General features: G+C 50.2%; 1 protein-coding gene across 5 annotated transcripts in view; it reads right to left on the bottom strand.

Annotated features, from left to right (window-relative positions):
• The window catches only part of DIP2C (disco interacting protein 2 homolog C), a 288874-nt gene extending 274971 nt beyond the window's left edge, over positions 1 to 13903 (bottom strand). For all 5 annotated transcript variants that reach the window (XM_065921423.1, XM_065921432.1, XM_065921426.1 and 2 more), the window contains exon 1: positions 13672 to 13903. In XM_065921423.1, coding sequence (XP_065777495.1) covers positions 13672 to 13756 — 85 coding nt within the window. In that variant the 5' untranslated portion in view covers positions 13757 to 13903. The remainder of the gene's footprint in view (positions 1 to 13671) is intronic.
• Between the last annotated feature and the right edge of the window lie 1454 nt (positions 13904 to 15357).

Genomic DNA, 15357 nt, shown 5'->3' with positions numbered 1-15357 from the left:
TGAGCACAGATCCAGAGGAAAAACAGGGGGCAGGGGGAGAGGAAGGACACAGACAGAACATGAACAAGCACTCACGGTCTCTGAAAGCCAGGAGAGGCTCCCGTGCCACGATTCCATGGGCCTCCTGCCTGAGCCCAGCCCAGTCCCATGCCTCAGCCAGAGCCAGCCAGGTAGGGAACAGCATCGGGACGGCACCCTCAAGCACAGATGCCTGGGCACGACGAGGGGGCGCCCAGCGGCTCCCTCCTCTGACTCAGAGCCCTCCCTGCTGCCACCACTCACCGGGCACCTGATTGCACACAGCCTTGCAGGGGCCCCTTCTCAACTATTGTTGACGGATACTGAACTTCCCACCAGCTTCTGTCCTGTCTTTATAAAAACAGCTGTCACCACTCCCACAGTATCTAACACAGCTTCACTCAATAAATTCCAAATGAAATAAATGCTTAAGGAACAGAACAATTCAAAAGCTCTCATGTGGCAAAAACAATCTCTACCCATCTTTGGAATCAAAGGTGATTGAACCAGTTATATATGCGTGAGTGTGTGTGTATGTTTGCACCTACACACACACAACTTCCCCCCAAGTACACACCTGCAAGGTGGTGTGGCATGTCAGCCACTTAAGAGCCCACTATATTTGGTATTAAACAGTGGACAATATGGTAAACCTGTGTGCAAGAGGGTAGTGTTAGCTTCACTCAGTTGTGTCAGCTTCACTCAGTCGTGTCTGACTCTTAGTGACCCCATGGGCTGAAGCCTGCCAGGCTCCTCTGTCCATGGGGTTTCCCAGGCAAGAATACTGGAATGGGTTGCCATTTCCCTCTCCAGGGGATCTTCCCGACCCAGGGATTGAACTCACGTCTCCTGTGTCTCCTGCATCAGCAGGCGAATTCTTTACCACTGAGCCACCAGAGGGAAGCCACTGCAAACCTATTCCACCTAAATCCCCACAGAGTATTTTACTGTAAAATAATTTATCTCCTTAAAAAAAGTAAATATATCCTTTAAGAACTGTAGAAATTCTAAGTACGACACAGAAAACAGTATAAGCACAGCTTTTAAGGTGTGACGAAAGCCAGATGCATTTTTCAAAAAGGTCATCCAACATTCAAACTGAGCACCTCCTAATTTTCAGCTGTTGCTCAGATGAAAGTATCTTTGTTGTCCGCTTGTGAGTGATAACAATACTGTAGCCAATTTCACATTTCATATCACCCCAATGTGAGGTGCTTCCAAACAAAGGCCAGAATCCTCAGGGTCACCACAGGAGCAGAAACAATCCACACTGAAATGACGGGGAAAGCATTTGTGTGGCAACACGTGATTTCTTATTTATAGCACTCTGTTCATTATTTTGCATCTAACAGTGTTGACCAGGCTTGCAGAGTTTGAGTACACGGGATGGGAGGAGTAATCGGTGGGGCAGAGAGAGGTCAGCCAAACCCCACAAAAAACAATTAAAAATTTCCACAGTCCACAAAACGGTGATATTCAGGTGATTGGAGGTTCATTTAGAGGTGTTTTGCTCAAAAACACAGTCCTTTCCACAGGTTATCAAAAATTCACAGCAGTTAGAACCCTCTCTCCCCCACACACATCTACAATGGGTTGGAAAGACAACAGAACAGAAGAAGGATGGGGCGGGGATGTGGAAAGAACATGGGAAGACCAAGAGGGACTCAGAATCAAGAACAGGAACTAAACTGTAAAAAGCAGGAACTAAACAAAGAATACGGCTATCATCTCAGAGAATTGGTCTCAAGTTACAAGTAACATCGTTAATGCTTTGGTCTGAGGCTTCAGCCTACCTTCTGGACTGACTCCATATCATAAAGAAATCAAAAAAAGTTAATTCACAATGCAGTGAAATGATTCAACGTAGATAACCAAGTTAACTTAATTCACTAAAAGTCTAATTGTATCATTTTTAAGATTGGGTTATTATGGAGATAGCTAGCAGCTTTAGATTTAAAACAAACTGGAAATGATCTTGTTTCCCTTAATTCTATAAGCATGGCCTGACTAGGCCAAGACTGATGACCTTCATTGCTAACAGAACAGGTGCAATTATAAATACACAAAAATGATCTGGAGACAGAATAGTCCACGTTCTCTAGAACCTTTACCTTTACTAGTAAGGAGTTACAGGTTTTTTGACCAAGACTGGAAATTGCCCAAAAGCAGTGTTCAAACAGCCCCTCTCACAGCAGAATAGTACGACGGTACGTGCACACACACACAGTGCCATCTTGGACACGTGGACTCAAATTTCTGGTTCAAATGGGAACAATCAGGGAACAGGGAGGGTTCAATTACTGAGAATAAAGACAGGTGCTCTAGAAAAGTCCTGAGGCGATATTTCAAGATGGCCACATCACATAAAAATCTTACCCTCATGGTCATTCCTGCCAACATTTATTTGGATTAATGTTTTTATCTACATAAAAGAAAGGAAAACACAGATTTGTCCTAACAAGTTTCTATAATCACTAGATTATTTTCACAATTATGAGTAATCACTAAATAGCTTCCACTCAAGGATCTAAAAATAAGCAACAAAAGAAAGCCACAATCCCAAGTTATTAAGCACATTATAGTTATGAAAATAAAGGCTCTTTTTTGAGACTACAGGTTCCTAAAATATCCTTCATGGAACTCTGTACCAGTAATGGCTGGTAATTATCTGTTACATCAGGTGAAAAAGACATATCATTAGGGTATGTGAAAGTAAATACGTAAAAAAGAGAAGTCACCACACATACCAAGAAACTTGGTATCTCCTTCCACATTCCATTTGTGAGCTGGATTCCTGGCTCACTCCATGAGGGTGATGTCCAGTCAGGAGCCAGAACTGAGGAGGCTGGTGTTGAGAGGGCTTCCAGGGCAAACCAGCCAACTGGCACCCACCACTCAGCCACAGGGCCCCAGGCAAGCTTGCTAACGTGCTTCCCTTTTTGTGAGACAAATGTCCTTCATCTATGTAGACACCTAATGCAGTGATTAGCACAGGTGAGCAATCAGGGAGTGGTGCCCTGAGACATGTAAGTGTCCTCCCCCAGAGACAGGTAACAAGCTCTGTTCACACCAAAAAAGACATCACTTTGCAGCATCTGATTTAAAAGTCCAAGTTATGCACTGTCCACTCCTACCGACAAGACTCCAGTTCTCTGGGGACCAAGAGCGGGTGGTTCACATCCATCAGACGCGGCCCCCATCTCTGCAAGGCCTGGAGGTCATCAGACAGGCACTCCGCTTGGAAGAAAAGCACTCTGCTTAAAAGACCTAAGATTGATCGCCTTGTCAGTGATTGGTGGTGGCTTAAACACAATCGCCATCATCCTGGTTAGTAATAGGAAGCTCAGAGAGAGGTCACTCTTGTAGAGGCATTGAAGAGGTTATTCCTGGAACCCCAAGTAAAATATTTTTCCAGGAAACAACACAAGAATTAACAGCATCGTCTCTTGAGCAAAACGATGAAGATTTCTGATGAACCTGGTCCAGTCTCCTGATTCTAAAGAATGCTGTTCATCTTCCACGAGAAACAGGAAAATTTCAAACATACAGAAAACAGAAGTGTATGGTGAACACCCACATATTCATCCTCTAGATGACAGATTCAATCTTAAATGTAAATTTAGAGGCAGACAGCAAAGAAAACATGCAGCGTAAGCCTCCACCCATTACAACCTTGTACAAGAGAAAGATGAACGATTTCCTCTGACAGGAACAGGCTGCTGGGGAGGAGGCTGCCCACTGCTCATCCTCCTGGGAGCCGCCCGGACACCACAGCTCCTGATGCTGATCTCATAGGAGAAGACGGGGTCCCCATCTTGCTTCAGAAGAAAGTCACCCAATGGTTCAATTAACTCGTGATGGTGGAAATGTGTCATGAAGCCAACATTCTAGTGCTCATGAGTTTCTATTTGTTTGAAGTCTCCACATCTATACAAAGAAGCTAATGTCATTTTCCTAGAAAATATTTTCAAAGGAGTTAAAAAATGTCAACATGAAAGCAGCTGAAAGCCTTAAGACACCATGAGATATACAAGGTTTATTTCATCTCTTCTATTCAAGAAATGCTAGTGTTCTAAATACTGCTCCGACCTCACATCATCTTTCAAGAATAAATGACAGGGGATCCCTGGTGGTCCAGTGGTTAAGAATCCACCTTGAAATGCAAGGGACACCAGGTTGATCCCTGGTCTGGAAAGATCTCACATGCTGTGGGTAACTAAGCCCAGGCACCACAACTACAAGAGTTCATGAGCCGCAACTACTGAATCCCGTGCACCCTACCAGCCCTTGCTTTGCAACAAGAGAAGCCCACACACCACAAGGAAGAGGACCCCCTGCTTACTGCATCTGAATAAAGTCTGCATGCAGCAACAAAGACCCATCACAACCAAAAAATAAATCTTAAAAAGAAAGAGTAGGTGATAGTGGTCAGACTGTCCTACAACCCTACTGACACAACCAGTCCACGAGTTTACTTCCTGTGCAAAGCACCTGCCACAGTAGACACTTGTCACCTGCAGAATGGCAGTCCCTCCAAGGAACCGCTGCCCACATTCCTTCCCCAAGGCTCTGTTCCTCTGCATGCATGGGAGACAGAACATTGTACACTTTCACAAAGTGTGTTTTACTTAAGACACTTTCCATCAAGGAGAGATTTCATCCAGAATCCTACCTGTGTCAAATTCAACAAGTCATGAAGGAAACAAGCAAAATCAAGGTTATTTTCATCCCTGTGTCCAGAGCCAAGTCTTCCAAATAACAGGGAAGAAATTCTAAAACACCAACAGGCATTATAGATGCCTATATTATCCCTTAGCAGTATAACAGCTAAATAATAATTCATCACCATATAAACAGAGGAGGCAGAATTCTACTTTCTTTTCATATTAATTTATATACAAGCAACAGAAATTCTTAAAGTCTGGACTCTGGTATCAACAGCAAAATGACTCCAAGTGCTATTTCTCATTTGGTCCAAGTCAATTCTGGGCTTGGTGGGGCAGGACTAGCCCCACTATTTGCAGTAAGACTGTATTCACTTGAGCTAACAGCAGAATGAAACAACAAAACCACCTAAACAGCAAATCCCATGTTGACAGAATGTCTCTACAGGACACAGCACTGCAAGAGTAAAGTGTGGGCCTGAGATACATTACAATGTACATAGTAAAAGAGTTTCCACCCTGGCAAGTTGATTTTTCCTTGGATTTAATAGGTGTTTTTTAATGACTTAAATTTAGTGGAATTACACCCTTGCTTAAACAGCTCCTCAAAGATTACCTTATGGGCCTCCCATGTGGCTCAGGGGTAAAGAATCCACCAGCAATGCAGGAGATGCAGGAGACCTGGGTTCAATCCCTGGACTGGGAAGATCCCCTGGAGGAGGGCATGGCAACCGACTCCAATATTCTTGCTTGGAGAATCCCATGGACAGAGGAGTCTGATGGGCTCCAGTCCACGGGGAGGAAAAGAGTCGGAAGAAACGGACCACATGTCCATACACAGCTCCATCTTATTACTTGGTGTCACTCAAGTATTAACAGTTATTATACATAATTTTGGGTTGGGAGAAAGGAAAGGCTTACCCACTCCAGTATTCTGACCTGGAGAATTCCATGGACTGTATAGTCCACAGGGTCACCAAGAGTCAGACACAACTGAGAGACTTACACACACACACACAAGTTCATGGCAGGGGGGCCGGGGAGGCGCCTCAGACTATCTCCGGTTTTTATTTTAAAAGAACCAGCTTAGGTTTCACTGAAGCACCAAGGCTCCCTGGTGGTCCAGTGGTTAAGCATCTGCCTCCAAAGCAGGGGACACGGGTTCAATCCCTGGTTCAGGAAGATCCCACATGCCCACATCCCAGCTAAGCCTGCACGCCCTACAGCCCATGCTCCACAACCATAGAAGCCACCGCAGCGAGAAGCCCACGCACCACAACCAGGGAAAGCCTGCAGGCAGAAACAAAGACCTAGCGCAGCCAGAAAGGAAGAGAGAAGCAGCTTATAAACTGACGAGAGAGCCCACTCACACTCAACAAACCCGCACGGAACCACTGACGTAACCGCCAGGTGACTGGAAAGGGTAAAAGTCCAGGACCTGTGGTGAGTGCCAGGCAGTGCACCGAGCCCCGGGGTCGTGGCCACGGCGAGCCCGACTCTGACTGGGCCTCTCAGAGCCGCCCGGGCTCATGCGGCCCCACCTGTGTGACCGGGAAGCGGCACACACGGCCTCTGTCGTGGGAAACGAGGAGAAGCTAGCTAGCTGAGCCCTCTCTCCATGCACTGCACTGAGGGCTGGGGAACAGGCAGCTCCGGGAGGAAGATTCCAGAATCAGGGCCGGCGGAGGTCAGCCCCGCCTCTACAAGGAGCCGGGAAGGACTGTGAGTGAAGATCCACACGTGGTCCCAGATTCAATGACTGTGACCTAACAGGTCATCCTTGCCAGACACACCTGGGCTGGAGTCTGACCTGAGACACCCTTCCTTTTCTCTTGGAAAGTAAAAGGGTTGAACAGGGGGTTTCCAGGGGTATTGACACAAAGAGTCCACCAGAAAGGAAGATTTATCATTTAAAAAAAAAAAAAGAGGCTTCACAGTTCTGAAGCTGCCCCAGGTAGGGTGAGTGCCCAGGCAGCAAATATTAAGAGACGCCCTCCCTACCCCATACTCCCCACCCACACTGAGCCCCCTGCTTTTCTCCCAGGGCCGCTCTCACAATCCCTGTAACTCAAACCGCAGAGATAAAGGGGGGTCTGGGAAACCCTGTCCCAGTGACAGCACCTTGGGGGAACTGCGGGGCTGGATGTTTACAGAGCAGACACTGTGACTGTCTCACTGATCCCCACAACTGTCCCGAAGGCAGGGTTCTTAACCCGATCTGACAGCGGGGGACACCCTCCCCACACATGAAGATCTGGAGGAAGACTCTGCAGAGGACACACATGAGAATTCTCAAGATCTGCACACAAATCTCCACAAGACTTAGAAAAAGACCCAAAGAGGCTCGGGAAGCACAGAAGGTCACCCACAAGTGACACATGGATTGGTGCTTTCCATGCCCCCTCCACTAAATCCAGCCCCTGAGACCCATGGCTCTGGGGTGAACCCGTCCTTCCTAACGCGTCTGGCCAACTCCAGATTTCACCCATTCTGGCCGCAGACACCATCAGGCTTTGCTACCACTCTCACCCTCTGTGAAGGTGAGATCATGGAGATACAGATCTTGTCATCTGTGTCATTGTGACACTGACATAACCCGATGTGCTCTAGTTGCAACAAAGCACATAATCTTTACTTACATTACTTTACTCTTAAACACCTAGAATCTTCTAATAAGATTAATTAGCAACACGGTTTACATTTCTCTTCTCATTTCAGGTAAACTGTCCAGGAAGCGTCAGCTGGATCCACACACACACACCCCGCCCCTCTTCACTGGAGCCACACCCCCAGCATCTTCTCCGGGACATGACACTTGGGCCAGAACGGGACAGGGCTCTAAGTAGGTGCTCATGATTTTCCCGAGAGTGAAGAGGTCCTGACAGGAGGCTCTGCCAACAGAAGAGAACAGCCAAAACAAAGCCACGAAGGCAGAATTAAGACCGGGCAGCACGGAAACTGGGATGGGTGGGTCTCTCCCCACTAACAGGATGTTTCATAAATGCCTGACACATGGCGAGCTACACTGGTAAGACACGTGGTCAGGACACGAGAGACTGCTTGTGGTTTTGGGAAAAAGCATCTCTGCCCAGCACCAAGTGGCCACAGGGAAGTCAGATGCATGAACTACCTCCCTCCTTGGCCAGAGGCTCAGATCTGAGTCTGGGGATATGAAGGACCCATATTTACATATTTCTTTACTTCATAATTTTAAAATGTTATAGTATTCCTCTAATAAAAAAGAAATAGAAAAATACCTGACTTGACTAACCAGATAATTCAGTAAAAAAAATTTTATTTGTACATAATTGCAGACAAGTATGCAAGGAATTGCTGTCTCTGGTGCCGACAGAACTGGTTTGGATCTGGCCGGCAGTCTTCAATCTTTTCATGAGGACACATAAAGTTTCCAACCTAATAAGCAAAAACATATGATTTAAAAACCAGCAGCAGCCCAGAAGGAAAAGATCTGTTTAACACAGATCACAGACTGCTTCCATGCTCACTATCTTGGGTCTTTTTTCCCCTGACTTCTCATACCTATCGCACAAAATGCTTGGTAAAGAAGGATCTCAATTTGTGATTCTCAGCACATTTCATTTTGCACAATATTCAGCAGCAGCAAAACTAAAGAGCCACCTCCCCAGTCCCCTCCCTCAAAAGAAGGCTGCTTGTTGTCATGCTAACTTTACAGCCCAACATCTCAATCCTTCCCCACTTTACTGGTCTTAAGAGTTTATGAACATTAACACCACGTTGAGTCCTGAACAAAGAGCCATATATGTACAAACCCCACTTCTGTGTTCTCACACGTAAATTCCCACTTAAGAGTCTCCCCTTCAAGAGCGCTATGTATTATCATCACCAACAAATTGATGCAACTGCTGCTTCTGAGATGTCACAAGCTTTTGACCCTCTCAGCAGAAAGAAAGGTGTGTAGGCAATGACAGCAGGTGACCTTTGTAGGGAGCACAAAAACACTGAGAAGAGGGAAAATCAACACTGGCAACCTTGAAAGTAGAGGCACACAGACGAAGAGACTGGAGAACGGGAACTGTCATCAGCAGCCAGAGCCTGTCGTGTTACCCAAGGTGCCTTCCATGTTACAGCAGATGAAGTGTCCCCTGTTCCAGGAAAAACACTGATGTGCAAAACCTAGCCAATACCTGCAGGCAAGCATCTTATTTTAGGAAGATGCCTGAGTAATTATGAGAACCTTAATATGACTAGGATTTGAACTGGTGAGTCAGTCCATATACATGACATCAAAACGAAGATTATCCAATACATTCTCTCTGCAATTCAGAAGAATGCTACAACTCATCCCATAAATCACTGCTTAAAAAAAAAAAAAAAAAAAAAAGCTCTAAAAAAAGAGACTTCTCATTTGAAAAAGGCTGGGAGGAGGAAGGCAAAAAGTGACTCATAACATCCAACAGCTTGTAGCCTCCAAACCATAACAAGAATATAAAGCCAGTGGGCCCAGAATGAAACAAAATAGTCACTGTTACAGCTGTGACCTCATGGCATTCAGCTCTAAGTGTGACTACAGCACCACAAATACCTTCTGAGCGCTGGGATCAACCTTACACATTAGGGCCTTGAATGTGTGCCTTTACCTTCCCAGCTAAATTTGACATCTATATTTATTCATCAAGAAAAGAACATTCAAATGTAACAATTTTCATAACTCTGAACAACTCTTAAAACTCAAGTCCACACATTTTACATCCCACCCATATCAATGCTGCCATTTTGTAAATATCTGTAATTCAGGTAATAATCCTTTATTTCAGATTTATCAAGCCAAGGACGCCAGCTCCCAGGAGCAGCACTGACATGCCGCCCCAGAGGTAGCGGGCTTTATTAACACGTGAGGACTGACTGCAGGTGCAGCAGCTCAGCTGTCACTCCCTGAATCTGCACCCCCTCTTCCCTCCCCTCCCAGTGACAAGTTATCAGTGAGACTCTGGAAGAAAACATTTTTTTCACATATTTGTTGTCCAGAGCCCCCTATTTCCTTGCAATGAGGAGAACATTTGGATTGCATGAGAGACAGTGGTCTCCTTCCCCCACCCGTGGAAGGTGGTCCCAGACTTCAGCTCAGGGGGCCAGCTCTGCAGCCCCAGGTACCGCCAAGAACAGCTGGGGGCTGCAGGGGACAAAGCTCAAGCTGCAGAGCTAGGTGTATCTGCTCTTGTGTGCTGGCAGCCCTGAAGATGCCTGCCCCCCAACCTACAAACCTTCCAACTGGGCATCTCTTTAAGATTTTACTCTGGTGACAGGATTATGCCGGCTGCATGTGAACTACTCATCTGTAACTTAAAACAAGACTGATTCCTTGATCAATACAATCAACTGATAGCACCCACCACCTCCCTTGGGCAGTTTCACACTTACTAGAAAATGTTAAGTTGGAGTCGATTATAGAACATAGCTGCTAGTTGCAGGAATTCAGGACCTTACAGACTGAGTAACTCCCATAAGCAAGAGTTAGGAAGTCAGTAGGCACACTCACAATTAAAAACCACAAAGTATAAAGCTAACAGATATCTCTTCTGCAAACATCACAGTTTTCACAGGCTGTATCACAAGGCAATTTCCCAGAGTTCTATCAAAATAAGAATGCAACCATTGCTGAAAGAGTGGGATGAGATCGTCTAGAGCTGCAAGTCCAGGGTGTGCACAGCCCAGGACACAAACCAACAGTTAACAGAGAAATGTATTGCTAAATTTCAATCAACAGCTAATTTTTTTAGTAAAACACAAGTCTGCCTTTATTGAGAAATTTTCTCTTTCTGCTCTGCTTTACTGGTGTTTCCATTTAAAGTTTTCCTTTAAGCCAAACAATGTTTATTCACATATTGCCTACTTAGTGGCCCTCTTAAAGCCAAAGAGAAAAATACATGATTCCAAAAGGCAAGAATGAAGGGAAAGGGAGGGGAGGAGAGGGAAGAAAAAAATGATTCACGGAAAAGTGTGTGGGGAAAAGAGCCTCCACCACCCCACCTGGCTCCCAGCAACCAGCCAGCTCACTGGCTTCCTCTCCATCTCACATTCAGCACCAAGCATCCTCTTGGCCCCACAAGACTTCCCCAGATGCAAGGGTCAGAGGCCTCTCCCCACAGAGAGCTCCTGTTCTTTGCTGGCACTAGTTCTTGGGCGAGAGGAGCCCAGCGTCCCGAGGGGAAGCACCGGACAGCAACAGACAGTGGAAAGAAAAGAGGCAGCAACCAGCAGAGCAGGAAAGTGGAAATCTGAGTTCTGCAGCCAAGAAGTCAATCTGCAACCCTGCATCCAACAGTGACCCATAAAACAGAACATTAGTGTCTGTAACAGCACAGCAGACAGGGCAAACCAAAGCTGGACCAGCATCTACTGATCTAGATTATACACAACCATTAGTGGCTGGCAGGCCACGTAGGAACATTGAGAGACTAGCCTACTCTGGTTTTTCAGCCTACATTACGTGCTGAAACCGGAACTGCTTTCCATGCTCCTCTGTAAGAACTGAGTGCTAAAAAGTCCACACACGTTTCCACAGTATTTTCTAACCTTTTAATAAAATGATGACTAACTTAAAGAATTCTCTCCATATGAATCCTGACTGAAGATAAATATGAAAGCATTACTCTCAATTCAGCATTAAAAGTTCTTTTAACTTTTCACTTTGCAAGTGGATATGGTGGGGGTTTTTTAAGTTCCAAAATGTAAAGAGACAAGAATTTCTGACCCTTTCATTGTTTGGTTTCTGGTAAACAATACTGAAAAGCAAATTGATTCATCTAGTTTAAGCTAGTAAAACTATACTACATGGTCACAAGACACAAAACTCCAAATGACCTTAGAGACCCAATCAACCCAATGCAGACAACACAAGTCAAAGACGACACAGCTAAAGGGGGAGTAGGGAGGTGGCTGGCGCTGGGCAGTCAGAGCAACAACCCTCTCCTTTCCAGTGTTCCAGCCAGGCCTAGGGAGGTTTAGAGAAGGAGAAACAATAATGTGATTCCCGCAGGCAAACACACGCCCCTTCCTCTGTTCTGACAGTCAATAAGAAACTCATTAAACCCTTTTTAAAATCTGCAGGGACACAGGGTATTCACAGAGAACCAGGCTGAGCACCTGCTTTGCCATCCTCTGGGCAACAGGGACACAGTCTAGGAATGACTGAGAGTGACCGGTAACTGCCACCTAGCAAGTGAGGCTGAGCACCTGCTTTGCCATCCTCTGGGCAACAGGGACACAGTCTAGGAATGACTGAGAGTCACCGGTAACTGCCACCGAGCAAGTGAGTCCAAGTTCACACCAGCCACTCCCACCAGGGGCCACACACTGTCCCAGACACGCAGAAGTAAGGTGAGCCCAGCCCAGGCTGACCAGGGAGGCGGAGGGATCCCGGTCAGCTCAGACGGCTGCTCACTTGGCCAGTCCAGGGGTGTACTGACACAACCTCAGGATGAGGCAGACAGAGCAGGAGAGCTTGTTTGGAGATAAGGCAGGAAGGATAGGGTGTTGTAAACAGCACAGCTCTGCTGCAGAGCTGTGGTGGGCAGGGGGCAGGGGAGAAGAACCCATGTGAGCAGTGATGAAGCCAAAGAACTTGGGCAAATATTCTCTAGTGGGTCCTGCGCCCCTCCAAGCCACCTGTCCACAGAGAACTCCTTACCCACCAGTGTGGACTAAGCCCTGCTCCCCAGCTGAGCTCAGCACTGAGGTCCAGCAGTGCCTGCAGCCCCTCACACATGGGCTGCTGAGCAGAGTCCAGGAAATATCTCCTGTGGGACAGCTGAGCATCACAGAGCCCCGCAGGAACCCAAACATGAAACAGGAGCCTTCCAGAGGGCGCCATCTGAAGAGGCACCTCACCCAGGCCCCCACCTTTACCACCTCCTTCCCCCCTGAAAGTGTTAAAAGGGAAAACATCAGGTCAACACCAGTTTCTCTCAGCTGACGAAAACTGGCACCAATGAATCTACTTTCTGGCTGCCAGCCCCACAAAACCGTTACACACACACACACACACACACACGAGTTCACTACTAAACTGCTCCAAATATAAATTTGAGAGGACACGGCCTCTCTCCACCCGGAGTGTATTAGTGGTCTTCCCAGGGTGAGCCGGGTTAATTCTAAATCTTTAGTCAACATTCAACATTTCGGAACTTTAGTGGGTTTTATAAAAAGACATAGCAAACCCCGATCTAAAACTTATGACAGCTGAGCACATGATCCCAGCCTTAAGAGAAAATAAGAAACCGTATTTAACACTCCATGAAATCACTGTAGCCAATCTGTCACAAATTGGAAGCGTGAACTGCTGGGAACGCGGCACAGACCCGGCCTGAGGGAGGGGGCTCTCCAGTTCCAGCCAATCTTCGCGTCCAGCGCACGGGAACAATAGCGGTGCTGCCCGGTCCAGGCCGGACGCCACGGACCCCGCGGTCAGACCCTCAAGTCCAACGACAAGTTTCGCATTAGAACCAGGCCCGCGGCGCCTCAGGCCGCGCGTCGCGGAACCGCCCCCGGCCCGGCCGCGGTGGGCAGCGCTCGGACGCGCACCAAGGACACAGCCCGGTCCACCAGGCCGCGCGCGAGGCCGCCCCGGCCCCGCGGCCCGCCCTGCGCCCCCGGCCGCGGCCCGTCCTGCGGCCCCAGCGGCGCCCCCGGCCCGCGTCGCGCCCTGAGCCCCCGGTTCGCTGCCCGTCCTGCGCCCCAAGCCCCGGGCCCGTCCTGAGCTCCCGACACGGGCCTGCCCTGCGCCCCAAGCCCCGGGCCCATCCTGCGCCCCCGGCCCGAGGCTCGTCCTGCGCCCCAAGCCACGGGCCCGCCCTCCGCCCCCGGCCCCCTAGGCTCCCCCGGCCCCCGGCGCCGGGGCCGCGGCGGAAGACGCAGAGCCGCAGGGCGGGGGCCGCTCTCGCCCTGCGCCGGGACCCCCGCCCGCCCGGGCCCTGTGACAGCGCGGCCGGCCGAGCGCCGGGCCTGTTACCTTCCGACAGCTCCAGCTCCAGCTCGGCCAGCCGGGCGCGCACCTCCAGGGGCAGCGCCATGCCCTCCAGGCTGCGGTCCGCCATGCTCGCGCCGCCCCCGCCCGCGCCGGCCTCCCTTTGTTCCAGGCCGCGGTCTCGCCGCTCCTCGCGCCCCGCGGACCCGCACCGAGCGGCGGCAGGCCGGGCGGCGGCGCAGCGCGCTCCTCCCCGGCGCCTCCCCCGCGCGCCCCGGCTCGCCGGCCCCGCGCCCGCGCCCCCGGCCCGCCCGGAGCGCGCCCGCCCCGCTGCACCGGCGGCTCCGCGGCGCGCGCGCGAGGCGAGGGCGCGCACGGGGGGGAGGAGGGGCGGGGCGCGCGCATACACGGGGGGCGGGGCGCGTGCACGGCGGGGACGGGGGCGGAGCGCGCTCCCGGGGCCCGGGCGCGCGCACAGGCGCAGCGGGCCTCCCCGCCCAGCCCGGCCCCCGCCCTCCCCGGGCCCGAGGCAGAAAATGACCGGCTGGAGCCCCGGCCTCTGCGTTCCGGGTCTTTGCGGGCTGATTTTTTTCTTTTCTTTTCTTTTCTTTTTTTTTTTTAAATAAATGCGCCTGTGGGTTGGGGACAGGGGCCGTGGAAAGAGGATCGGGTTGGAGGTTCCTAACTCCCGCAGCTGTAGGCCCTGGGGCCACAGTCAGGGGCTCTGCCTCGGCTCAGGCCCCACCGTGAGGCCGGGGCGGGGCGGGGGGGGGTGTCCCCGATCCCCACGTGCGCAGGCAGCCCGCGCGCACGCCCTCCCCCAGCGCTTCCTCTCCCGGGGTCCCCGTTCTCGGCAGGTCGCCCGTCTCTCCCGCTGCCACCGCAGCGCTGTCACCTCTCGGGCGTCAGCAGTCTGGGCCTCCAGTTCTGGCCGTCTGGGGCGGCCAGAGACTGTCCACCTGAATAACCTCGCCCAGACGCCCCCAAACCCAGAATCCGCACAGTAGCCCCTCCTCCTGGCTTCTGATTGCTTCCACTGTTCTCCCAGGGGGCGAGGCTGGGAAGAGTCCGGGGTCTGTCCTCCTCGGTCTTCGCGCAGTCTCTGCTCCCTGGGCCCCTCGAGGCTCTCACGGGTCACTGTCACCCGGCTCCCCTCGCACAGTTCAGCCCCTCCCGCAGGCCCGGGTCATCCTCACGGCCTTCTGGTGGCTCTCTCACCGCCAACCGCTTGACCCTGTGCAGCGGGAGTGACCTAAGTTGGCGCTGGAGAAACAGTGGCGTTTCAGTGGCATTTATTCCCTTTCAAAAATAGGCAATGCAGTACTTCTGTGCTGTCCACTGTATACACATCCACCCTTTGATCGGACACTCCAGTCCCTCCACCGCCTGGCCCCAACCCACAATCACCACCCCCCCCCCCCACACACACACACACACACGCCACCAGGTGCTGGTTCCTGAAGACCTGGTAGCCTTCACCCAAGTGCCCCCCCTTCTCCACCCTCAGGCTCCCAGGCGTCCCTAATATAAACCCTAGCAAAACCTCTCCTCCCCACACTCGTCCTCCCACTACTTTATCTGCTTATCTCTGCCCTTATCTCCTTGGCCTCTGTTTATCCTTCTCATTAGCCCAAGTGAAAGCTCTGGGGACAAGTACCAAGCCTTCCTCCTCTTTGTTCTTCTGGGGACAGGACAGTGGTGACCACTAGAGTGCTGTGGGCACTCCTCACA

The sequence above is a fragment of the Muntiacus reevesi genome, chromosome 2 (genome assembly GCF_963930625.1).
Source record: "Muntiacus reevesi chromosome 2, mMunRee1.1, whole genome shotgun sequence".
Classification (NCBI taxonomy): domain Eukaryota; kingdom Metazoa; phylum Chordata; class Mammalia; order Artiodactyla; family Cervidae; genus Muntiacus; species Muntiacus reevesi.
This window is presented reverse-complemented; position numbering and strand designations above follow the sequence as displayed.